Source organism: Ptychodera flava, unplaced genomic scaffold, assembly GCF_041260155.1.
Source record: "Ptychodera flava strain L36383 unplaced genomic scaffold, AS_Pfla_20210202 Scaffold_39__1_contigs__length_1403739_pilon, whole genome shotgun sequence".
In the NCBI taxonomy this organism is placed as follows: Eukaryota; Metazoa; Hemichordata; class Enteropneusta; family Ptychoderidae; genus Ptychodera; species Ptychodera flava.
The window spans coordinates 95,012-122,989 of record NW_027248361.1 but is presented as its reverse complement, the minus strand read 5'-3'; the positions used below and the strand labels follow the sequence as shown (position 1 = coordinate 122,989).

The window sequence follows — 27,978 nt, the reverse complement described above, 5'->3', positions numbered from 1 at the left end:
GGTGGAACTTCGGCATTAAAGGATGGTCCACATCCAATATAGAACTAATAGACTTCGCCTCGACATTAACGTTATTTATGGCAAGGGCTGAGCGGAAAGCCAAAACTAAGCCTCTGCCCGTTAACTTTGGCTTTCCTCTCGCCTTACCCATAAATAAACGTTAACAGTCAGGCGGAGTCAATTATTTCCATTATTACAACGATACCCAAGGAAACAGTCAAAATTTACGAAACCTTCCCACGCAAAAGACGAGGCCCAAGAACAAATGTGGTATTCACTAAACAGTGACGTGCTGCGCTGTATCCGAGCGCATTTTGCAAATCCGAAGATTTTTTTGACAAAGTGCTCATTTTATTTTGAGATTAATTATGATCTCTGTAAAGATCACAAATTTATGTTTTAGCTGAAAATTACAATGTTTACGATACTGTGAGTTGTTAATATTATTATTCATATTCACTGGCATGTACAAACCAGTACTGTGTAGTGGTAGTCAGTCACGCTGTTCAGCTCGACCAATTAAAATACGACGGATAGGGCATCGTAATAAAATGAAAATTAATTGGAGCTAAAGCTTTGAACAAGTATGGATAAGAATAAGTCTACAAGAATTTAAGGACAAATCCTGGATATTGGGGATCAAGAACATTACTTTACAGTGGTCAATCAACGTTTCTGTTGGGACCATTCCCTCGGGTAAGGAATTATACTGTACATAATTAAAAGTTTGCACATTGAGAAAATATTCTTCTTCTGTCTTTTACAATAACAAGTTATTGATTCTGTATATGTGCATAATTGAATACAGGATAACTAAGTTATTTGATTATAGATATAACCTGATGAGTATAAAACCTTGTCAGAATAACCCTCAGAAATTGTCACATTTTGATGGTATTAATGGTAAATATTGATCTGGTATACATAATATTGGTATGGAATTAAACATAATAGTAAGTATAAGTCATGGGCTAAATACATTTAAGTAAATTCATTGAGGTAAAAATAATGTTGGAGTTAAATAAAATTCGTGGCATTTTCTTGTCTCTTAGGAAACGAATAAGATGCCAAGTCTTCATTGTCGCTATCAAAAGTGGATGCAGAAAACGAAGAGGTCGATCATTTGTTGTAGCTTGTGAACTCTGAAACGAGAATAACGGGATAAATGTAATTTAAATTTCAGCCATACCGAATTAATGTTTTACGGCGGTCGTTGTTCAAACGTAAAATATGTTTACACATCTTTGATAAGTCCATTTCGCACTTCGCTACATTTCAGATTAACTCTATGAACAACATGGGCTTAACTTTAAAGACAGACAAACTAACACGCACTAAACAGGAAGATAAAGGGGGCTTACTTGTTTATACATACATAAAAGATAACCCCATGTAAGGTATATAATCGGTAATAAAATACAGATGATGGGAAATTAGCATATACATACATACATACATACATACATACATACAGACAGACAGACAGACAGACAGACAGACAGACAGACAGACAGACAGACAGACAGGCAGACAGACAGACAGACAGACAGATAGAGAGACAGACACACAGACAGACAGACAGACATAGGCCTATACATAATATATATATATATATATACTATATATATATATATATATATATATATATATATATATATATATATATATATATATATATATATATATATATATATATATAATATACACAAAATGTATACAATGTGCCCTCCCGGTTATCACCATAATGGCTTTATGGCAACCTCTGAACTTAGGCACAGAGAGTATATATATATATATATATATATTATATATATATATATATATATATATATATATATATATATATATATATATATATATATATATATATTTTTTGGGAGTGGAGATTTAGCCTAGTGGTTCTGTCTGTGGCCTCTCAGCTAGGCGACTGATGCCGTATGTTGTGGGTTCGAATCCGATTGAAAACTATCCGTATTTTCTACCCTGGGTTGGTAACACTACTGGTGGACAGATTGTCCCCGAGGTTATCGTTCGCCCAGTTAAAGCGATGAAATTCGTTTCTTCGCTTCGATAAAGTGTGTATGTGCGATGTATGATAGTGAGCATGCGTGCGTGAGTGCTTCACGAACTCTACAACGTGTTGAGCGGTCTCAGTCAGAAAAATGTAACAACTTAGCCGGCTATTGAACCACTCTTTTTGGGAGTGGAGATTTAGCCGAGTGGTTCTGTCTGTGGCCTCTCAGCTAGGCGACTGATGCCGTATGTTGTGGGTTCGAATCCGATTGAAAACTATCCGTATACATACAAACACACACACTCACTCCCTCACTCACTCCCTTAATACTCGCTCACTCACCGATGGCATCACTTACCTTGTCTATTGACTGTACAGTTATTGTTAGTTCAATTTTGCTCTTGGCATCTTGAAGATGTCATCTACAGGAATGTCGTGTTCTCTTTGCCGCCAAGAATACTGTCTTGTCAACTCTGAGAAACGTTCCGGTGCGCGTGATTGTCCTCTGAACATTGAATGCCTTGCCGTGTCAGCCTAATCATACAATGGTACCAATATTCATCAAAATGACGTAGACAATGTGACCTTAATCGGTAACATTACACAAATGATGCCATGAATATTTATATGACTACTAGGTGATGATTAACTTTCATAGCTTAACACTGACAAAATTACAACAAATTCACGTCAAAGGTGTATTCCGGTCGCCTTCGTATGGCGAAAATGGGTTTCGAACAGATTTTGAAGCAAGCATGGCGAATAAAATTTTCATAGGCTTTCTTTGAGAAATCGTAAAAAAAATAATTTTTCTTCTCAGAGATAACACAGGGATGGCGGCAATTGTGAATTTGAGCTGTCAGTAAATATTCTGTAATTATCGGCTGTTGTACCGAACTTTGCATTTTTCCCCTTGATTTTATTCTTGTTTTCGAAAAGGAGTGGCTGAGAATGTCTTTAGATAGAGTTTGATCAAAAGTTCAAGTCTTTCAATTTAGAGGCACATACTATCTTTCCAAAAGTGCACACCAGAGGATACACATATATAGAACAAGGGCATAGAATATACCGTTTGCCGCCAGAAAAGGGATGGGAACCACTCTATGAAAATATTCAAGCGAAATATTTCGGATCTTAGTTACTCACTCGTTGAATGTATTGTTCTTCGTGGCCTGCGGCTACATAAGGTCTGATAAATTGGGTTTCCGGCATCTGTGACGACTGATAGATTGGAGAATCTATTCCTTCATTGATAGGCTGCAATAATTCAAAGGATAGCGCTTGAAATATAAAAATCTGCTAATAATTTTGTGTTTACTATATGTTGCAGTAATATTTGCAGCAGACTGAAGAATTACAACGAAATTTCAGGTCGTCTAGCGGAGAAATGCTCATGAAGCACGTTAGTAAATGAGTCAAATGTGCGTGCCTTTTAAAGGCACTGTATCTTGTACCAACAGATACGTTATTAATAATGTGCCTTTAATAAACTGTAGGGACGATTTTATTCATATGCCCCTGTAACGTTCTTTGGGAAAGAACACAAATGTAGGATCGTTTTCTTTTTCAGAGCAAAATATGTTTCGTTTGACGATTGTTCATTGGTCAAACGCTCCCCGCACTCAAAGCGAGCATATCATTTGACAAATGGGACGTGTCATACTGTACAGCCGGCACTATAGCACAGGCAAATAGCATGTACTTTAAGGTGAACGAGTTCTATGTAATTCCTCGTCGGTGAAACATATTTGTGATTAGACTCAATCAAGATGTGATGAGGCAAAAGTAAAAAAAAAGTTTAGTGGTTCTGTTTGAAGTACAGGAGTAAGAAAAAACGCCTATCAGTGTGAACAAAGGGAGACGTATGGGAGATATTTTTTCGATGGCAAATGCTATAAAGATATCCGTGAAATGGTTTTATTCGATAAAAAGGCGGCTGTCAATTTGTCAAGTATTCGCCGAATAACCAAGGGCTTAGATAGAACGTTTCACGTGACCTTGTGTCTCACATTAGCCAGATTATCAAGCAAAAGTTCCCTTATTCACTTTAGACATTCTTTAGAATTCTTTGCCAACACTTTCGGATGTAACGTTTCTTCACATATAGTTGAGTTATTCTGTTGTCTGTGGTACGGTACTTTTTTCAGCGGGGGTGATTGAATATTTGAACCTTAAAGGTATACTGTCACCTATTCCAATTTTGCCACAGTTACCATGGAAAGAGAAAATCTAACCAATCACAGATTTTACGCGGGTGGCCGCTTTGTAAAAACAGCGCCCTCACATGGGCATTTTGAATACCAAGGAACGCCCCTTTGACCATATATGGGCATATTTAGATTACAGGTGACTGTATACCTTTAAGCGAATCGAGAGTTGGTAAAGGAATGGAGAGGGGGAGGTATTGTGTATGGTAAAGTTGGTATGGCAATTAAAAATTGGACTATAGCACTTGATTGGAATCATACATATCTCTCTTCAGGATTATTGTGATCGTGTGCGTATGTTGACGAGTTAACTGTTATTTGACGGTTTTTAAATGCTCCACCATGCTATCTCGATCACCAACATTTTGGTACTTCACCTTGTGCAATTTTATTGCACACGGTGAAATCAAAGCCTAGGTATTATGAACTACCTATTAGGTTTTCCGTTTGAAAGTATAGATCTTTCCTTCGAACGAACGTTCACAGCATGATGTTATGAAAACATATCACACGGGGAAAGTTTCGCAACGTTTGAAATTCGCCATGTTGAAAATACTTAGATGTGCCTATTTAGACATTCGCTGTAATGTGAAAACAAAGTTTAACAAAACATTATTAAAATGGCATATTACCGCGTTTTCCATTGATCTAGCGACTTGCCGTGCCTGCACTTGCCAGATTGACTCGCCAAAATCGTCCAGGGAACCATCAGAGTAGCTCGACTGATCGGCACTCCAGGCGTCGGCTAGTTTGCCGTCTTGTTCAGCAGTAAAGTCCCTCCAGTGTGACGAAGCCTTGACATGTTCACGTGACTTCGATATCTTTGCGTGACAACAGTAGACTGTAAATATGACGACAGCTATGAACAGGGCACCAGCAGTCGCACCCAGTCCGATCGCCAAAGTCTCATATGCCCTCTCGTCTTGTGCCGCTGTATAAAATGTAAATTACAGACATGCTTTTGCGTGACATATATAATACACAAACCATTTTTGACAAAGTGGCAAAACTGCTTTGCATGTTTCAAATGCGATGTAAACTGTGGGTGCATTAGAAAGAGCTTGACGACATACCTGGTTTTGATGTGTTCAAACACCTGTCACCGCTATATTCGGGCGGGCAACTACCAAACGACAAAAGAGAGAATATGACTTAGTGTTACACGTATGCATGTATTCACTTGTTTTTTTGTATAGCTGATTAGAAAAGGAAACCAGAAAGTTGTGACAATATAAGCATATATACAAATACGGATTTACATATTAAATGGTTATACTCACTCGCATGTTCTATCAGCTATGGTTTCCCCAACACACGTGCCTCCATTTGAACAGTATGTAGAGGGACAGATTTCTAAAGACAGAAAAAAATTGTATTAAAGAGAAGCATGTCCGTTATTCTAAAATTTGTAAGACATGTTTCTTAAAAAAGAGGTAAAAGTGACTCACATTTGTTGATTTTTATATAATGAAGGTCTCCAGTTTTGAACTGGACACATACTCAATTTGTTATATAAGATTCATATAACTTAAATTTTAGTGGAATATACATAATTATATAATGTCACGCGAATTATTTTGTGTTTCTTACAATCCCTAAATAACAATAAGAGAACAATACACAAGTACCTGTACAAACTCGTCCGGGGCGTGATGACATGTCTTGGTATCCATCTTTGCACGAACAGTGAAAACGTTCATGTATGTCTATACACTCTGCGTTAACACTGCAATCGTTCACATCACAGGCTTTTGGTATAATTTCTGTATCGGGGAAAGGTATACAACAGTGTGTATGCTTCTGTTCAAGTGTACATATTATAAAAAGGGGCCGTAAAAACGGCCAATATTGCCAATATCGGCCGGTATAGATCCATTCATATGAACAATAACTTAATAAGCAAACACAACATACCATTGAAGTGAACAAATGAATATAGAATTAAGCAATGATTAATATTAAAATATAAATAGCAAATGAATAAATAAATCAATACGTAAGCGATCAGTTAATGCAATAATATGATTATAATTGGATAGTGTCATACATTGAGTGACTGAATAAATTAAACGAACACATAGAATAATGACGTTAATGAACAAATGTATGTATGAGTGAATGAATGAATGAATGAATGAATGAATGAATGAATGAATGAATGAATGAATAATAAATTTAATTCATAGATTAATGTATAAATGAATGAATCAATTCAATCAATACTTTTTTTCTTTTTTTCTTTTTCAAATTCATCCATTCACCACACAGTTAAATTATTTAGTCATCAGTACTTACTTTCTACAGTCGGGTTGCTAACGAAATAAAATGTGATGTCATCTGTTACTGTCAGGTTGTTTCCAAGGTCTTCATAGACCCGTTCAATATCAGCCGATCCAATATCTTCTGTGAAGTACGTGTTATATGTTACCTCAGTGCTGCCCTTTTTGACGTCCAGAATTACGCATACTTGATACGTATTTCCTGTGCGTTGGTCTGTTTTAAAGGTAGCTGAGATCTATATTGATACATGATAAACAGCAAGAGATAAACCTTTTGCTCAAGGACATGATACAGGGCAATGAACGTCATGTATTGATGTATTGTGATTTTTATATTACATGCACACATACAGACATACACACATAATTACATACGCACGTACATACATACATAAATACATATATACATACGTACATACATACATACATACAATACATACATACATACATACATACATACATACATACATACATACATACGATTATAAATAAATAGTGGACTTACAGCTGCGGTAAATAGAGTTGTAAACTGTGTGTATTCTGGTGAAGTCTTGTCATTGTACGCGTCTTTGAACTCTTCGGTTAAGGTCAGCGCATTTTGAAAAACAACAGTGTCTGAACAAATAATATGATAAGAATTGCATATTGTCTTACAACTCAGAAAAGTAAAACGTCGTACATAATACACCAAATATTTTGAATTCGTGAATTCATCATGAATACACAACGATTATTTCAAAGAGTAGGTTTAAGTATATACTGCAAAACTAGTGAAGGCATTGGGTTAGATATAAGTAGAGTTAGATATTTGGAGCTCCTGTTGAGTGCATACACTTTTACGATTCATAGACCCCTAACAATGTTTTATTTTCGTGTGTTAAATTTGAATTTTGGCTATACACGCAGGTATAAGATTCAAACAATGTTCCTTCCTACTTCAAATGTGCCAATACAAAAACATGTGAAACTACACACAGCGGGCGAGAAATACTTGAATCCATCAAAAGTACTGAAACACTTTGCCTTTGGCGACTGAAAGTATTATTACCAAAATGTGTTCCGTATGGTGTTTAAACCTAAGCACATTGGATTGCTCTCGATGACAGTTATGTAGTAGGTGGATACAGTACATCTATTTTGGTCAAACGACATGATTGATGGAAATCAAGTTACCTTCAACATGTTCAATCCTCTTTTCCAGTATCGTCATGGAAATGATTATAGTTACTTAATTTTTTGTATTTACCTTTACATTGATCTCCTACTCTTACAGTTCCAATCAGGCAAACACATTCATAAGAACCAGGTCTGTTGACACATTGTTCGTTGTTCTGGCATGGATTGCTGAGACATTCGTCAACATCTGAACACGTGATAATAATAATGGTGAAACAATAATATCAAAAGCCATTGATTCGCAGATGATCCATTTTTATAGAATAATTGAAGACTGATATAATTTCAGCTGATTTGAGCCTAAGATATCCCACTTAACAACGTCATAGGAAAATATTATATCGTGATCAGTTACGTTGAAATAATATCTCAAGTATCTTATGTGAAAATAACATGACTTGTGCTGATTGGTCCTCTGTTGCGGCTTTGGTACTGCGTAGTGTGTTAAACAGTCGTACATTTGCAAGATACGGAGTTGACTTACCTGTACATAATTCTTGGTTTCCAGGCTTTTCGTACCCATATGAACAGGTGCAAGTGTACAAGTTGTGCCCTTGGAATACACATTTCTCATTTGCTTTGCAGTTATCACTTTCATCAATGCAGTGGTTGATCACTAGAAAAATGAAACGAACAAAATTTCTCGGTAAGTTTTGCTGATAGAAACTCCTGAAAGGAGCAGCTCATCATATGTCTCATTCTAAACGTAAAACTATGATATTACTAAAAGGCCATTGGCCGATCAACCGAGTAAAACACAATTGGAACTAATTTGGGATACTGGGATCTTCAAATTTTTTAAAATTTGTCAAAAGTGTTAGGTGTTCTATAGCTGAATGTAGCATCATTACAAACTACTCATAAAAACAAGTGTATAACTTAAAAAGAAAAGCAGATGAGCCTACATTTGCAGATTTTAAAGACATTACTTCACCATCCAATTATCCCAAATTAGTTCCAATCATGTTATAAAAAAGAACCTAATACGATTTCGAACCAAATTAATTTTCTTTTGTTCAAGACGTACCAAGATCTTGAATATTGAACGAGTCAGCTTGTATACGCGTCTTCATTCCAACGAGTTGGCCATTTTCTGTTAAACCAGCGTTGAAAGCTGACATGACGTCATCAGTTGACATTCTTGACGACTTCTTAACATATACAGAATACCGTACTCTTGTTGCACTTGCAGCTGGTTCAAAACCAGAAACAATGCTTCCAAGGTAATCAGACCCAACGGAAGAGTTTAAGAAGACCGTGTTTACCTAAAACGAAAGATAATCTTGGTGTAGTTATACCTATTTATATATTTATTTATTTATTATTTGTTGTCTGTCTATCCGTGTGAATATGTAGGCCCAATCTGTGTCAGTCTGTCTGTCTAATATATGTCGCCATGGCCCGTTTCTCAGTTTCCTATCCATGTATTTCAACATCTGTCCATCTGTCCAAATATTTGAATATGCGAAAAGAACCAAACCGTTTTTTTTTAACATAAGTACTTTACACAGCAGTATATTACTGACGTCCAATATCGGATATAAGAGGTAACGGACACTACCTCATTTCACAGTAACATAACCTACCTCATATTAGAGAACACGGATACTACTTCATTTCAAAGTCACATACACTACCTCGTTTCACAGTAACGGACACTACCTCATTCCCCAGTAACGGACACTACCTCATTTCACAGTAACGTACACAACCTCATTCAACAACGGACACAACCTCATTTTACAGTAACGGACACTACCTCATTTCACAGTAATTGACACTACCTCATTTCACAGTAACAGGCACTACCTCATTTCAAAGTAACGGACACTACCTTATTTCACAGTAACGGACACTACCTTATTTCACAGTACATAATTACAGTGCAGATCATCTGTGAACGACCAAGTGTACATCTTTGAACAATGGCTTTAGCTTATACATATATTGACGTATACTCACATCGTCTTCGATAACACCGCCTACTTGATCAAAAACAGTCGATGAAATCAGAGTAAGCTGAGTATCAAAGACTGTCATGTCTTTCACACCGACAGATAGGACAACCATAGATGCATTGAAGGATGTTGATTCTGAAATCGAATGAAGACGCAATCGTCACACTTACAATCTCGTTAGGTTTTGATATACCCGTTAGAAAGCATACACATTTTACAAAGCACAAGGATCAAATAAGTGTATGGAAAAGTATAATTTCTTCAGAGCTGCACATTTCTGGTACAATGACACTAAAGAAATAAAGGGATCTTAAATGACAATTAAATATACTTTTCAAACACGCCTATGAGCTTGGGTGAACTGCAATATTCACGGCGACCACCGGTTGCTGGTCAACACCACTGAAGAAACGTGTAATACACGATTAAACCACAAAGATAATATTTTTCGGCTGGAGATAAAAATGCTTGTAAAAATTGGACGGAAGGATCTCAAATTTGCAAACGACTGACTGACTGATTGACTGACTCTCTCTCTCTCTCTCTCTCTCTCTCCTCTCTCTCTCTCTCTCTCTCTCTCTCTCTCTCTCTCCGATATATCTTTGGAAAGAGGAAATATTTGTACCTTCACAATGTGCGTCTTCATGAGATCTATAGTAATTTGATCGACACTGGCATTGGTAACTGCCTGGCAAGTTTATACAGCGTTCATTTTGTGTACAGGGCGATTGCTTGCATTCATCAACATCTGCAAGAGACGTAAGAATAGTTGATGGTTGATTGGTGTTTTAATCTTTAATTGAATGACAATATAATGGCAAAAGTGCACTTTACCATGAAAGCCTAATTGTCCTAAGGTAAGTACTAAGTATTGTCCGAAATGAAGCGTGATAAACAGAGAATAAGATAGAGAGATGCACTTTGGCTGGAATAGACAGACACTCCCATCACTTCTAGCGTATCAGGATTAACACTTGTTAGGAAAACTGCAAACCACGCGTCATTTGGCGGCATTTAATTCTACAATAACTTACCAACGCAAGAGCCATCAGTCATCGTAAAACCATCCTTACAAATGCAGAGGAAAGATCCCTTGATATTCGTACATTCAGAGATGCTATCATCGCATCCATCGGTGCCTCCTTCACATTCATTGATGTCAATGCACTCTTCTAAGCCATTTCCAAGGAAACCATCAGGACATATGCAAGTATACGAGCCTTGTGTGTTTTGACATTGCGTAGTTGGGTTACATCGATGACGTAAGCTGGTGTCAGATGTCTCGCATTCATTTGTGTCTGGTGAAGGGGAAAAACAGTTCAGTTGGTGCAAGCCATGTCACATAATTATCCATTTTGATTCTACTTAAATGAGACCTTTATCGTTTGAAAAATATTATGTAAGCAGATTACAAAATTAACAAATAAAACAAAATCAAACTTGAAGTTCAGTAGCTGGTGCAATGTTTATTTTTTCCGCTGGTTTAGCACATGTTTTTTAAAGCGCCGGCAATGTCAAATCACCCATTTAACAGCGATATCTTGTGTTATTGCATATCAAATCAGAGGGTACACCAAGATACATATTGCCATCCACGTACATCTCTAGAGAACAAAGATGGTGGGTTAACATGCATTACCTTAAAACCAACTGTAGACATAAACATTGATAAAAATTATGGTGTCATTGAAATTAAATTAACCATTCTAACGTGTTGTTTCATGTGTCAATAAAGAACACAGTTGCAGCCAGACACTTACCTGTACACTGTACACCGTTACCTGTGAACCCATCTCTACATTGACATTGATGTCCACCGATTGTGTTGATGCAGTCGGCGTGTTCATTGCAAGGAGATGTTCGCTCACATTCGTTAACATCTGTTGATAATAATAATAAAACACCCAAAAGCTGGCATTCAGTGTTACCTTGTACTTCAAGGATGCATACAAACTAATGTTAATTGGATTTGCGACGTCTTGCTGATTAGTTACAAAAGCAATTAAAGTATAAGCCTTCCTTGGCATATATGCTGCACAGAAAGCGTCGGCAACATTGAACAAACGTTTAAACTGATGAACATAAATGTATTCAGATCGTAGATAGATAGATATTTAGACAGACAGACAGACAGACAGATAGATAGATAGATAGATAGATAGATAGATAGATAGATAGAGTCTTTGATATCGATGCACATGTTCATAAAACTACAAAAACAATCTAATACGAAGGCACATGAGTGCCTTATTTTCTTGGCATCAGGTGTCATACATGTTTCCCTATGTGTTGCAGAGCCACGTTCATATATTGCGGATCCATATTTAATTTTGTTACGCACCTGTGCATATCATCCCGTTGCCTTGGAAACCTTCATTACATTCACATTTGAAGTAACCGATTGTATTCGTGCAAGTGCCATTTATGTGACAAGGGTTATCGGTTGCACATTCGTCAACATCTAAGTGGAGTAAAGAGAACAAACAACTTACAACTTGTGACTGAGTCATATGTTTTGAACAACGACCCCAGCCCTACATAATGGATACGACTTTCACTTTATCTATTGCATCATTTACCTGACATACTATAGGGAAGATTTGAGCACACTTGTACTACCTATCCGGGCGATAATAAATCAAACGCCAAATTCAGCAAAGTCTAATGGAGGTGATCTCAGTCACACGACTTGAATAGAATGAGATGTGTACAATGCGAAATTCAAAATATACGAGGTAAAATTATAGTGAAATAATAATATCAAAAGTTAAGTTCCAATTTGCATCATCATGATTTTGGTAACATATTAGAAGTTAATTAAATGACCACTAAAAATAAATGTAGTATACCGATTACCGTACCTTGATATTTTGACAAGGTATCACTGTTTTTGTGGACTAAACTTACATGTTGTGGTGATATGTAACAATAGTAACGCGTTACCTTGACAGTCACCGCTGCTGGACCCAAAACCAGCGAGGCAAACGCATTGGAAAGACCCTTCCTCGTTTATGCACTGCTGAAGTACTGTGCAATTGTGCTGCCCAATGATACACTCGTCAATATCTTTAAACAAAGCACATCAATAGTAGTGGGCCATCAAAACGAGTAAATTATTTTGACAACTTTGTACCACATATGTCTCACATTAAAAACTAATTTAAGTAATTCTTAGAGACATAAATCATTATTGTACGTATTTTATTAATCATCTGGAGAAAACAATTTTCCCTAGGCAATTAAACGATAACAGTCCGACTTACAACGCTTATTTGTAAAAATCAGACATAATACTCTTATATAAATCAAAGCGTATAATGTCTTTTAACAGGGGGGTGACTGTTAGAGAATGAACTTAGGTGAAGAACTGTACAAGAATGATTAGTTAAGGTATATTCTCTGTACCTGTGCACGTTCTTTCATCACTGTTCAGAACGTAGCCGTCATTACATGTACATGTATATCCGGGCGTTTGGTCATGGCAAACATGTTGACAGGAGTGACTCCCTGTGTCACACTCATTCAGTGCTGAATAAATATTGAAAAAAATAACCATGAAAAGCTATTTTGAATGGCAGAGGAGAAATCGTATGATATGACCTTTTTCTTCCGTTTTGCATGGCTATTACATTTAAAGTGATATGAGTAACCGATTTAAATAGTAATTGTCAAATTTGGTAATGCCAAAATGACACAACTAAGGCTAGATTCTTCCGGATATCTGATTAAAATATTCATTGGTGCAAAGGGCATTGAATATCGCACAAAAAACATCGGCTTGTAAAACATCTCAGAAAGATTAATTGGCAAGTAGTACGAAATGAAAGCAGCTCTTACGATTGCAAAGCGACGAATTTGATACATCTAAGACATAGCCCTGATCACATTGGCAGTTTTCAACGTTGTTCAATACGTAGCAAGTGCCATGGATACAAGAGTCACCTGTACAGCTGACTTCAGCTGAAAAGTACAGAGAAGAGAATTACAATACAATACAATACAATACAATACAATACAATACAATACAATACAATACAATACAATACAATACAATACAATACAATACAATACAATACAATACAATACAATACAATACAATACAATACAATACAAATCAATACAATAAAGAAAATACAAAACAATACAGCGCAAGATAATTAAAACTAATAAAATAGAATGTAATCAACAAAGTACGATAGAGTGCAGTACTATTCATCACAATAAAATACAAGACGATACAATTAATACGGATGATTAACTTCAGCATAAATCGAATAAGCTGCAGTCTGTTATATAATCTCCACCGGTCTCTACAGATAACAGCCAATGCAATGTGACTGACTTACGTCTTCCTTTAATTATTTAGTCCTGTGATTTCACAGTTTAAATAAGTGATGATACAATGACAATTAATACATTGTTTTTATGATATTGTAATGAACTATACCTTCAACATTTGAAAGGGTCTTCAGTGTGCATAAGTAAAGTGCCAGGGATGTAAGCAATTCAGAATAACCTCAACACAAAGTATTACATACCTGAGGCTTTTTATAAGGTCGGCATCATTACATAATTGAAGTATGAGAAATTCGCACATCATATCATAATTCAAACACGTATGCTGATGAAGTAAGGTTTCTTTCGCTTTCGATCTAGCAACATCCAGCAAAGAATTTAGTGACCAAAGGTATTCGTGTAACATCAGAAAGTTACTTCAATAACTAAGAATTTTCAAGCTTGCAGCATACATACATACACGCTGGCACAAAAGACATAGAGACCAAATCAAATTTAATTATAATTCACTGTACTGATCTCCAGATATCCATGTGGAAAAATGTGTCCCCAGAAGAACTAATCACCTCAGTCTGAAAATTAAGCTGCATTTGTATTGTTTCACTGATTTCCATTTGCTTACGTCATGATGTGTATGATTATATTCCTAATTCATTAACTTGTTTCATATGAGTAAGTCGCCTGCTGTAATATGGAAAGATGTAAGTTACTTACGTGTACACGTTCTTCCGTCACCTGTGTCGTCATCAAAGCCATTGAAACAGACACATTTAAAACCGTTCGAATTTGTGTTTCTGTCAACGTTGCTACAATTCTGTGGGCAATCATGTGTACCAGCTTCACATTCATCATTGTCTGAGGACAAAAAATTGCAGTTAGTATGTTACCAAGAACAGTATCTGGAGAATAGAGTGATCTCCTACGTCTGATCCCCCGTAATACATTCATCATCTTGACAATCTATGTAACCGAGCGCATTGTGTATGTGTGTGTGAATGATTTCAAATTTAACAACGACGACAACAACAACAACAACAACAACAACAACAACAACAATGGAACAATATTGCTATTGAAATTTTAGAGTAACATAGAAAATGTATGAGTTATGTATGTTTCTTTCTGAGTAATAATTAAAGTAGCTAGACAACCAGTGTTTCATATTGTTACAGACTATCCAGAAAGAGTCGTTTCGTAGACTTGATTTCTAAAAGTTTACCTGTTTTATTTTAACCTCGTCAGCAAAGCAAAAAAGGTAACTTTGAAATAGACGTTCATGAATATGCAAATGAACATGGCATATATTCATCATTATTTAGTCTTTTTGCAAGTATCTTCCATAGTTATTTTGAGAATAATTATGGTGTATGGTAAAAGCTGCAATAAGAAGAATTTCTGGACAGTAAAACAGTTAATCTTCAATAAAAACTAATCAATTGAGAACATAACAATTCGTTACCTAGACAATTGAGTCCGTCGGTAGCTAGGTTGTATCCTTCAGAACAAGAACAAAAATGTCCTCCATCGGTGTTGTTGCATAACTGGTGACATCCACCGTTGCTAATCTCACACTCGTTGATGTCTGAAGGGTAAATTGAGAGTGGAAAGTGACTCTCCGCAGTTGCAATAATTGGTGTGTATTGCTGCATCACTGAATTCATTTTCTGTTTATAAATGTACGTACGTACCTACGTACCTACGTATGTATGTATGTATGTATGTATGTATGTATGTATGTATGTATGTATGTATGTATGTATGTATGTATGTATGTATGTATGTATGTATGTATGTTGAAGGTGTATGTAAACTTATGTTTGTTGAAGGGGTATGTGCAATACCAATATCTGATTCAATCTTTATCGAAATGATTGAAAGTTTGATTATGACTTAGTTCTGCCAAAGACTGAAGCATAATTATGTATATCCGCGCTGAGAAGCGGGAATAGAATGTAACAGAAATTATGAAAGGCCGTTTCCCGATTGAATAATAACAAACAAAATACAGGACCATGGTACCAAGAGAAAGTATTGTAAGGTAGAGTGACGAATAGAGATAAGCAGATCCATGCGGTGACACATGGAACTCTAGCATTGTGATCTATTCAGTGTTCTTCCTGAGATAAATAGTATTATGGCGGCTGTTAAATACATCTCTTTCTTAACATTAAATGAATAAAATTCACATTCCATTTTGAGATGTTGTCCTAAAATGTAAACATGAGTAATTCCTTACCTGTACATGTTTGCCCATCGCCTGTGTATCCAAGCTTACACTGACAAATGAAACTCCCCTCGTTATTCACACAACGACTTATCGAAGTGTCACAGTCATGTTCAGCGGAAAGACACTCATCAATATCTGTAACACATAGTAGATTCATCGTAAGGCATAATTACTTATTGTTTTGAATTTGATATTTATGAAGAAATGCCTCGCTTTCAAATCTCTTTAAAATGTGAAGATACTGATCTTTGATAATCAAGTACCATGAATTTGTCCATGTTATACCATGTGCTACTTATGAGACATCTATTGTGCAGGCAATCTAAAATATCCCTCCTCTCTTATCATATCGAGTTGATGAAGCATATAAAATATCACAATCTACATGAATGCCACACAAAATCTATGAAATCTTTAGGATACTAGTATTCCTAATGCTTGTCTTATTGATGTTCCTGTGCAAATTCAAATTAAGACTGTCAAATGACTTAAATTTAACACTAGATTTCCATATTGTTGTGACCATTGAAACTGTCGTTTACTGAGTCATAGTTACCTTGACAGATCCCATTGCTGTTTTCCAAATATCCTTCGTTACACTCGCACTTCGATGCGCCAACAGTGTTGACACAATGGGACCGCGGTGGGCAAGTAGTAATATTCAGCGCACACTCATCGACGTCTGCAAAAAGAAATGTATTAAGGTAACACTGCATGAAAACCCAATAATTCAGATAAATTCACATTAATGAGTTGCCTGTATTATAGTATAATACACGTGAATTCACATGAATCCACATGAATACAGGCTTGCTGAATACAAAAATGGATTCATGACTGTATTCATCTGTATTTGCACTCTCCAGCTAAAATACAGGCAATAATCCATGTTAATACAGTAAGTACTATAGGATTTTTATGCAGTGTAAAGGGCGACTAATTCGGACGCGCACGCGCTTTAGAACGTTTCTGCGCAGATTTAACTCCAGCCTGTCGCAAATGGGTTACTTTGTAGCGCATGTATTTAACATCACCTGTCATTGTTGAAATTGCGCTTTTACCTAATTTTTTGACCCAGTCTCTTAGAAATACATGTGACCTATAACCTTGTCATATTTTGACCCCCTGGGAAGCTGGTTATTATTCAATATGAGCGAAAAATTAACATTTCTCTCCCATTTACATGGCGCATATTACCCATTCACCTGGAGATATTGTAAAAAGTAGCGTGGTGACACCCTTTTATTAAAAGTGTAAACAAAATGTATTATGTCAGGATTTTATTCGCCAAGTTTGGTCAAAATGACACCATTCAAAGCGACAGGAAGAAAGTTCGAAAATTATGTAGTGATATAATTTCGATATCGTCATTTTGTAATCGATACTTATGTAAAAATTTCTTTACAAACATCATGAAAACTATACATTAGATAGATATGGATCTTAAGTCTTGGTATTTATTAAAATTAACTCATTTGCTAAGCTTTTTATAATTGCTTTCTTTAGTTTAAGTGAATTACATCATTTTTATTTATTTCTAACGACGCCATTTTAACGTCCGTTTCCATGGAAACGAGCGTGGTAACCCCCATTTTTTATTTTATTTTTGCACTTGCACAACTTCCAAGAATATTTGTGCAAAGTTTCAAGAAAATGACACCACAATTTAATTTTGACGTAATTCGTAGTACTTCACCTTAAGGGTATAAGATGGCCGTCTTGCCTTTAGACGTTTTACAGTGCTTGCTGATTAAAATGACATTCATTTTGTGATATGATTACTTTCCTTCAACTGTTAATACATGTGAAAAGTTGGAATCTCTTACTGTGTGAAATTATTAATCTTATCATGATAATAATCGTTATTCTACATTTTCCAAACAATTAAAACGACACCATTGGATAAGAGAAATTCTATGTCGCACACCATGTCCCACTAGCCTTTTCTACTATTACTACTGAAAGGCAAATTATTCAAATTTCGTTCAGAAGATTTATATCATTGAAGTCATTTATGTCGCTGACACTAAAGTGAATAGAGCGGCTCTGTGACATGTTTCTTCAATGTCGACGATAAAACTACCTGTACAGTTTCTGCCATCGCCATTCATGTCCAAATAGCCACCCAGACAGACGCAACGATATGAACCTATCGTGTCCTCACATCTGCTCCTTGCGGGACAAGTGTGCGTGCTGGTCGTGCATTCATCTACGTCTGAAAATGTATAAAATTTGTATAGCAGTTTGTTGACAAATTTTCTTAATGTTTGCGTATATTTAAGCGTTGGCATGATTTGATATTCAAGATATTTGAAAACAGCTTTTAGGACATCAGCTGACTAAAATATCCATATAGCCAAAAGACAAAGCATAATGCAGATTTGAGAAATTGTGTTGGGCAGAAGATAAGCTAACGTGCGATTCAACAATATCCAAGATGATCGATAATTTCCGTCGGCCATACTCCTTCTACCTACGAATTCCAATCATATCGAGTTAATGAAAAGAGGTGTTTCATCGCCTTCACTGGGGCATCATTTATGATTTACGACGCGTTTATGCTGCATATCAAAAACGTGTTAATCCAAAATAAAATATAATGACATTAATAAAGGGATAACAAGTATTTAGCACCATCAAGCTACTCCCTTCATATTTTAATCCACCAGAAACTCATTTTGATGGAATCTTTAAAATTTTTATGGCAAAAAAGTAAAATATCATTTAAAAGAATGGATTCAATTTTTATATCACTTTATGTTCAGTTAGGGCATCCCTTGGAAATATGCCCCGATATGAAAACATATTTTGCCAGAGCATATTTTGATTTGCTTATACTTTAATTTTAACTTGCTTATATGCTTATTTTAAATTCAGATTAGAAACAGTTTTGCCACTATGGTAGCCATAATGGTAGTTTTGAACACTGATGTGAAAATTAGAATTAAGACCTGCTGCACTTTTGTATCACAAAAGACAGGGCTTAGTCAAGAGTACTCAGCGTAGAAGGCGAATATAATAATATTCAGAAGAAATGAGAGTTACCGATATACTAATGATATAGTGAATGCTAAAGCCAAAACAGTGTCATTGCTGAATTTGACTCCAACTATGATTCTGAAGAGACACGATGTATGCTTACTTTGGCAACCTCCACTTGTACCACTTCCAACATATCCATCTTTACACTCACAGCTGAAGGTACCAGCAGAATTCGTGCAAACTCCTCGCTGAGGGTCACAGTTATTGAGATTGATGTCTTCGCATTCGTTGATGTCTTCACACGTCGTGCCGTTACCGTGCCAACCGTCGTTGCAATCACAGGTATACGTGCCGGGAACGTTCACACACGTCGCCATTCCGTGGCAGTCGTTTGAATTTGTGACGCTACACTCATCGATATCTTCAAATAACAGAGCAGAAAACACGATAAATGACGTCCCCCTCCTCTCAACTCTTGTAAAAGTGATATTATCAACAAGATCATTCATTGAACACAGTTATATGTACTTATATCCAAAGGGGCTGAAACTTTGCAACCCATTGGAATATCAGTTAAAGCTTAGATAACACCGTCAAAGAACCTTGGTCTTGATAAGTTAGCAGTGTTTTTTCGAACATTTGGTGATTAAGACCACCTTTGTTAAAAGATGTACCAATGAAATTCACATCACATAATTATTTCTTTATCTTTCACTGCTGAAAGAGCTATCCCATATGATCGCTCATTTTCTGTGTATAATGAATTTTAGTACCTACTCACAATATGAAAGGTACAAGATAATAATAAGTCATACCTTCACAATCTTCTCCACTTTTCTCAAACCCATTAAGACACTCGCATGAAAAAGAACCGACGGTGTCTTTACATTCACTTTGCCGAGGACACACGTCCGCCTCTTCAAGACATTCATTGATATCTTTTGAGAAAGTGTACCAAGGACAATATGTATTTATACATGAATGGGTATGTGTGTAAGTGTTGCTAGTACGAACACATGGATGGCGTTTGTGTTCTGTGACTAAAGAATACAGGAAACAAGTACACCTACATTAGTGTCATGACATCCATGTAAATAAATGAAATTATTCAGTCATTATCCATACAATTGACAACTACCCTACATTAACGTCCCCTAATAATATAACCGTCTCCTATTTCAGTATTCATAACTTAATATCTTCGGCAATATGAACCCTAAACAGAAAGAAACATTATGTATAACTTTCGGAATCCAGAGTGATAAATAATATTAGGCGTTATGTAAACTGTAGAAATACTTACTTGTGCACGTGCTATTTCCTCTTTCTTTATACCCATCATTACAAACACATTCGTAGGAACCTTCTGTATTATTGCAATAAGAGTTGTCGTGACAATCGAAATCATTACGACTACACTCGTCGATGTCTAGTGGATTGAAATGCGTAGGGAATAGGTAAGAATCAAATTAGCTGCTTTTTTAAAAGGGCGATAAAGTGATTTCAGGCGTAAATTGTAAAAACTGGAGAATACAAAGAGACGGGAATACTTGATTTTGACTTAAAGAAGATGCCATTTCAAGAAGATACCATAACATCATAAAATGAGATGTTGTCCTAGCTTCCACTGCATCTAAGCAAAGCACTCCCCGGATACCATGCAAGACAAAGCTGTGCTATTACTACTACTGGGTTTCATTTATAGTGAAATCGTATTTTATCGCTCTTTGAAACTATGAAGTATGCTCAATCTGTAATACATTTGTGGGTGGGAGTTTTTGGATTCTCATAGCATCGCTTTGACCGTATGATAAATTTGAATAATCATGATGGTCACTTTCGTGACATATGCAACGAGGGGTCAAATGGTCGTACAGGGAACACATCTTGAAACATATGCGTTCTCTAACAAAAAACGGAACATTCTTTAAGTCAATTTTCGACTCAAGTTTAATCACTATATATTGACAGGCATCATATGCAAGATTCAATGACAATGAAACATTGCAAAATCATGGGACTCTGGGACTAAACACGGCACGTCCCTTCAGTAGCGTGGCTTTTTTTACATGTGCATAGATTAACAATAATCCGGGTTTTATAGGGGAAGTTCCTGTTTAACTTTGGTACTTGTTTGTTGTCTATCTGTGCTGTGCTATTTGTGTTTGTTATATCGAGTTTGTCACAATTTAACTTATGACTGTAATGTAGATTATGGCTTGGTACTATTGTTCTGATTGGATAAGAGAAACACCAGCTAGAGTCTGAGTTGTTAGCTGATGATCACTGTTTGTCATTGTGTTTACTCACCTCTACAGGCAGTTCTACTACCATCGACTTTTTCATATCCATTGAAACAACCGCAATCGTAACTTCCTTCCGTGTTGTTGCAGACCTGTTCACAGAACGGTTCATCGGGTTTTCCATCTTTCTCTTCATAGCATTCATCAATATCTGTTAGATAAATGAGAACAAAACGTCATTTTTATGCAAGAGCATTGTCACGGTCAAGATAAAGGTACACCAGTAATAAGTCGACCGTCACTTAATATTTCCGTGGATTCATGTGATTATCATATGATTGTCTCCGTATTGTGCTGCCCAAGCATGAAATATGCATGTTGTCTTGCTAAGCCAAAGTTATGGTATCTAAACTGGCATCGATTTTTGGTTTGGCTTGTCCACCTGCAAGTTTGAAATATTTAGATCCGATTGGGATTTGTTATGTTTAGTTTGTGATTACGAAGGTATCCATTGTGCATACTTTTGAACAACAATAGTCGTTTATGGAATACAAGGGAAGACCAACTCCGTTGTACATGGAGGGAAGCTAATGCTAAAACATTTCTGTCAGTTGGACATTTTTTATCATTTGGTAATGCATTCTTCAAATTATTTAGTGTACATGCCATTCAAATATTTTTTTATCATATTCCGAGATGCGGTACAGTTATGAAATTATATCTTGGCTACTGTGCAAAACCATTGATCATCTTGCAAACAGAATGTATGTAAACTTACGACTTTTAAATAATGATCCTGACATATTGTGTCTGACAATGTCCATCTTGTATTAACATTTTAAATATTCTACATTCAAAGGAATGTTAATGGTTGTTCGTGCATTTGCAGAAAGAATGCACTGATTTGTCTTAAAATTACCGAGACTTCCGCCAAAAACCCTAGGAGTTTCATGAAATAATTTAGCAGCACTTGCACTCAATTGTTCTCTTTAAATCCCCGCTAGCTGTAGATCTTGAAATATGTTAACCTCAAAATGTCTCCCTATTCTCTGCTGGTTTTATCTGAATCATAGCCTCTGAAGGGATGTGGACTTTTACGGCATTAGGAGACCATTCCTTTGTGAAACATTTGACGAGTAAATTCAAATCTTAACTGTCATTTTGATTTTTCCGCCATTTTCAAAAATCGGTAAGATTACAAAGGAAACAGAACATACAATGTCTTAGTTGAAAATGTTCATCCCTATGCATTAAATTTGACTACTCAGTGCAGTTTGTGTGAAGACTTTAGTTCAGATATGCAAAATATCCACACTTTGTGCTTTTCCGCGATTTAATGTTTGACCAAAACATTTAATTGCAGTGTAATCTCTGTCTTGTTGAAAATTGCATATACAGTGCAAAAGGGTAGTAAATAATAAGGCATACAAACAATTAAATTAGTGCATTCACGCAAACTTGTTTTAACTTTCAAGTAAACTCATAAAAATAATGCTAAATGATGCAGCTAGTTGGGCTTTAAGTTGTAGATCCACAAATGTTGTATACCACCCGATAGTAGTAGCACAATATGACGTTAAACTGGTCTAATGATAATTTTCATTCAAGGTAATACTTTACCACGTCCGTGGGACATTGTTAATTACAAAGTCAAGTAGTACCGTCCTGAAACACTGATAGTTAGTGGTGGCACTCGGTGTCAGGAATTGTTAAGCGTACTCTGCTAGCTTGCTAAGCCCGTTAGAATTAGTCCTCAAAATTGTCTAAATTGTATGACATGATACAGGATATGAATCACTGTAATAAGGCAAGGCCGGGAATGCTGTCGCTAATCATTTGAGTGACCAAGGTGTTGTATTTGGCTATAGAACGTTTTGAAAGCTCCCACTCGCCTTTTTGGTGTGTAATCCCTGTCTCACTAGTTTTGATGCCGATTAGTTGTGTCTCATTTGAAAATCAACGTAAAAAATACAAATTCTACAATATCTGAGAATTGAGACACGTACATACCATAAGCAGGTGCAGAAGGAATGTTACTTGACAAGTTGGGATAATTTATAATTTCAGATTGATATATATATATACAGATAAATATATGGCGGGTGCCACATATGGGACAGGATGCGCTTACTATTTTTAAAACACCTGACATCACTTCTTGGTCTTTTGGCCAGAGGTCCATGTATCTTTCTTTCATGAATCTGACTTTGCTGTTTGTACCGGTGCTCTACTGTTCTGTGCTGTTTTGTGTCTATGTTTATAGCAATTGACTATGTATCGCGAGTTTTGACCTACCTTTATCGGATTATGGATGGGTATGATGAGATCATTTTTCATGTCAAATTAGGACAGGTCAAGTCATCCGAATAAGGATGACTTTGTCATGTTCAGCAACATATGTGTCTAGTTTGCCATGAGTGAGACAAAACAGTATATTGCACTATCGATAAGCACGATTATTACATAACCAACAAGCATTGCCAGCTTACCGAAACATTTGACTCCATCTCCAGACAATCCAGGTGGACAAGCAGCGCAGACGAATCCACTATCTGGTGCCTTGTTGTCGGTGCAATTAACTCCATGGTAACAGGGATGATCTAAGCAAGCATCAAAATCCTTCTCACAGCTGTCACCCGTCCATCCAGGTGGGCAGTCACAGGTCACGTTCTAACAAGACAAGTGATGACATAAATATATGCGGACCTTAACAAGCATATTACCAGCTGCAACGTAAACATGTAGTACCTGACTGAATATCATCGTAACATTGTTCAGACGTATATAAAGTTAAAATACATTCAGACGTAATGTACTTCGAACTGACATTCTGGTGTCGCCTGCAGTGATTTATTCATTATATACTTCCATCACATTAATTATTAATTATTCATGTCACTCACTTTGAATTTGTTATTTACTTCATCACTGCCAGCAACATTAGCGTCGTAGTTGCACGTTCCTCCATTCAGGCATTCACAAATCTGAACCGTTGGCTTCAACAACGACAGGGCCTTTCCGTCTGAAGCTTCGATCTCGATTTCAACAAAGTCGGTGTTTTGCGGTGTCCATGTAAATTCTCCAGCTTGGAGAAAAAAGACTCAAACATATAATATGGTCATTGCTGTTTTTTCTTGAAAAGCTGCATGAAACACCAACTTAACAAAGTAATCCGCATGGTAAGACTACAATCAAGATTGTCTGTGTGCTGCGAACGTTATTGGAGAACAGTAATAGCACGGAAATATACCACAGTATAGCTTATTTCAAAGTATCGTAAATCATATGAATAAATTTGCATACAGCACAGCATATTACACTCCAGCCGTCGCATCAGAGTGTTCAGCTGTTGTCTGCAAATGAGACATATATAATATACTGCTTGTCTATTTACATTATACAGCTCTCATAATAGGCAAACTGATATGTATATACTGCATGAAAAAGTTTGTTATAGTGCTTCAGGTGACATCATAGCGTGCTATAATACAAAGTCCAAAATCTTCAATTTGATGAAGGTGGCTAGGATTGGAAGAAGCAAAAAGAAGTCTCAGATTTTGATAATTGTCACTTTGGCGCTGTCTGAATCAGATGATGTCGGGAAGACATATCCTACGAAATAGGTTCTGCAGCCTCAATATTCTTCCTAACAGAGCCGAAGTAATAACCACCTCTTGGAATGACTTACTGGTAGCATTGATGGTCGCTCCGGCTACATCTTTGGCCAATCTGAATGTCACTTCATCATTATTTGGATCAGAAGCCGTAACTTGAAGAGTAAACATTTTGTTAACTTCTGCCTGTATTATTTGAGATCCATTCAAACTTGGTGGAAAGTTAGCTGTAAATGCAAATTACATTAGACAGAATATGATAAATATTTTTTCATACTTTTTATGATTGTATGCATTTTAAAACACCGAGATATTGGTTACGCACGGACAAATAATTTCATTTAGCAATTACTTTATATTTGAAATTGAATCTTGATATTTTTGTAGCCTTATAAATATTCATATTAATCACGACTGGACTAATAATTTTATTTGCATACTATACATTCAAAATTGCATCTCGATATTTTAGAGGCAGTTGAAATTATTTATTTGTTGAGCCCACACTTCGAAAATGCCTATCATGTTTAAGATAATACAAGCAAGGAAAGATAGATATGGCTTACTGAGTTTTTCTGCCTCTATTTTGAAACCTGTTGATGCTTGTTTGGTCGTCTCGCCGATTGCAGTAGCTTTTGTTGCCAAGGTATCAAACAAACAGTCATCGTCGTCTTGGCAGATGCCGCGGGCAGTATTCAAAAAGTCCGTATCATTGGCTTCGAAGCTGGCAATCAATTCATCCAGGAAGAACGGAACGAAGTCAAGATCGTTATAATCCTGCCATGTTCTTCCGTTCGGATAGGTGAACAATGAATCGTTTTGAAACACCATCCCTGAGAAACAAGAACGGTTTAAAGATTGGTCATGGTTGTGAAAACAATGTTACGATAGGAATCGTTAGACGAAGTTTGGTCAAAGAAACAATGCTTATTATCCTCTCCCACAGAGAACAATAGAATTTTGCGTGCGCTGAAAAATCCGTATGGAACGCCAGTTCCGTAACACGTATGGTTTCCAGGCGCCCCATCCCCTGCGGCTGTATCTGCGCATCCACTGTTGAACGGTTTCAAGGGACTCATTGGACGACAGCACGCACATGTCTCGCGCGCTTTGTACGTACGTGTGTACACACCAATTACCCAGAAGTTTCAGAAACGCCTCCGAGATAGCGTGCACACTTGCGCTATAAATCGGAAGAAAAATTGTTGACTTTGCACGAAAAAGGTCCACTACTCTGATAATTTGATGCCCCAGTCACGAATGTAAGATGTATAATAATAAGGTTATTACGAAAATACCGCAAAGAATGTACTCGGACATTGTGGCCGCGCATCGCCCTCCGCTTCGCGTCAGGCAATACTTTGCGCCAATGTCCACGTTCAACCTTTGCGATATTTTCGTAAGAACCTCATAATATTGAATCCGCTGACAGCTTAATAACAATTACTCATATGATGAGACGTATATGTTGCTAGATTGTATGATCGTTGTTCTTATATACCAAAATGTCTATGTGTTACATCAATAGGTGAAGGATAACACATAATTCTTCCACCGGAAACAATATTGAATCAATGAACTCAACCTAACTCGCATGCATTGAAAAGTGACTCAAACTTACAAGTTTGTCCAAATTCAAATTGTTCTCTTTCAGTGAGATTACCACCGGGGACAGCAGACTGTTTAACATTCCCATTGGGCATGGTGAAGTCATCGCTGATGTCATCGTTCCACACTCCTGTGAAGACATACAAAGTTATAATTTGTAAGGTGGATAGACAGATGTGTCTATTTGTGACGCTCGCCTACCGTGAATTATGTCATCTTCCTTCTCAGGTTTGTCCCTCTGCCTTTCCTTAATGATTTTTCCTGACCATCATTCTTGGTTTCGTTTGTTTCATGTGCGAAATAATACTTTTCCATCGAAACAGATTTTGTATATCTGCGGAATCGAAGATTAAGGATATTAACCAAGCACACATCAGAAGTAAAAACCGTGTGACTTACCCAGAAGCCCGACTGTTTTATCCTTGAAAGATTCAGGCGCACTGAAAACGACATCCAACATCTTCAAGTTATCCTCTCCGACAACACCAACAGATATGGATACACCGGTAGAAAACGATGCAATTATTCTGTCGGTTGTGGAGTTACCAACACGCTTGAGCTTCAACTTGACATTTTCAAGACCCTCTTCAGTAAGTTCTGGATAAGAATACGAAACAGCATCACGAAGAATTACATATACTATGAAATGCAGGCTAGGATTGCTATAACACACCTGTGGTCACCATTCACTCTATAATTTATGAAGTCTAACTGATAGGGGTTTTAGGCAGAATTCTGTACGCGATACGATGTAAAATAAATTAGTCATTCTAAGTGTGCGAGAACATGGGTAATTTTTTCGGTTTCATACATACATAACGTCAGCTCACGTATTTGCAATCAGGGACAATCGCTGTCTCGATGTTCCTAATGACCACGTCTTTATATACTTTATAAGTTTTCAATAGTTTTAAAATAACGCATATACATATATAAAAGTACCGCTTATCCATTACATGTCCCACGATTTTACGTCATATAAATGACTATTGCTCCCGAAAGATATTCTTTGAAAAAGATTAATGCTTCGTATTTACAACAACTAATCTGCTCGCTTTGATTTCTCAAGATGTGCCATGTACCTCCTTAGGACGATGAAACTAGAATATTCTGCTTATTACAAAATGGCAGTTTTCTAAAGACTTTACTAAATCAACATAAACAAACGAAAATATGATCAACTTGGGTAAGCCAACACATGGGTGAGTTTCAAAAACACAGGATAACCACCCCATCCATGTATATCATTGTCACAGCAAAATTGAAGCTTCAAGAGCTCTTGTTGCACATTAAAACACAGAACTATTCTTACCATAACTTAGCGAAGAGGTGTTGTAGGGCTGTCCATCTATCAAAATATTCATCGATTTCCGA

General features: G+C 36.5%; 1 protein-coding gene across 1 annotated transcript; it reads right to left on the bottom strand.

The window, feature by feature from the left end:
• Positions 1-209: 209 nt before the first annotated feature.
• On the bottom strand, positions 210-27,970 carry LOC139127960 (fibrillin-1-like). Its single transcript, XM_070693809.1, has 36 exons — positions 27,917-27,970; positions 27,004-27,201; positions 26,618-26,734; positions 25,563-25,829; positions 25,071-25,223; positions 24,286-24,467; positions 23,872-24,052; positions 21,450-21,593; positions 20,443-20,568; positions 19,955-20,077; positions 19,300-19,560; positions 18,241-18,372; positions 16,714-16,839; positions 16,167-16,292; positions 15,390-15,512; positions 14,645-14,785; positions 13,472-13,594; positions 13,040-13,162; positions 12,578-12,700; positions 11,976-12,095; positions 11,395-11,514; positions 10,669-10,932; positions 10,260-10,382; positions 9,639-9,769; positions 8,704-8,941; positions 8,161-8,292; positions 7,747-7,863; positions 7,006-7,115; positions 6,517-6,736; positions 5,850-5,984; positions 5,502-5,574; positions 5,295-5,344; positions 4,854-5,152; positions 3,161-3,271; positions 2,373-2,548; positions 210-1,142 (listed from the first exon to the last, which is right to left on the bottom strand). Exons 1-35 carry the CDS (start codon positions 27,966-27,968, stop codon positions 2,399-2,401), a joined length of 5,214 nt encoding a protein of 1,737 aa, XP_070549910.1. The 5' UTR covers positions 27,969-27,970; the 3' UTR covers positions 210-1,142; positions 2,373-2,398.
• Between the last annotated feature and the right edge of the window lie 8 nt (positions 27,971-27,978).

Coding starts and splice junctions, on each gene's coding strand:
- LOC139127960 (XM_070693809.1), bottom strand. CDS start 27,968: ATGAATATTTTGATAGATGGACAGCCCTACAACACCTCTTCGCTAAGT. Junction 19,561..19,954: donor AAGTGGAGAAGATTGTGAAG/GTATGACTTATT, acceptor TGTTATTTGAAG/ATATCGATGAGTGTAGCGTC. Junction 5,575..5,849: donor CCCCGGACGAGTTTGTACAG/GTACTTGTGTAT, acceptor TTCTGTCTTTAG/AAATCTGTCCCTCTACATAC.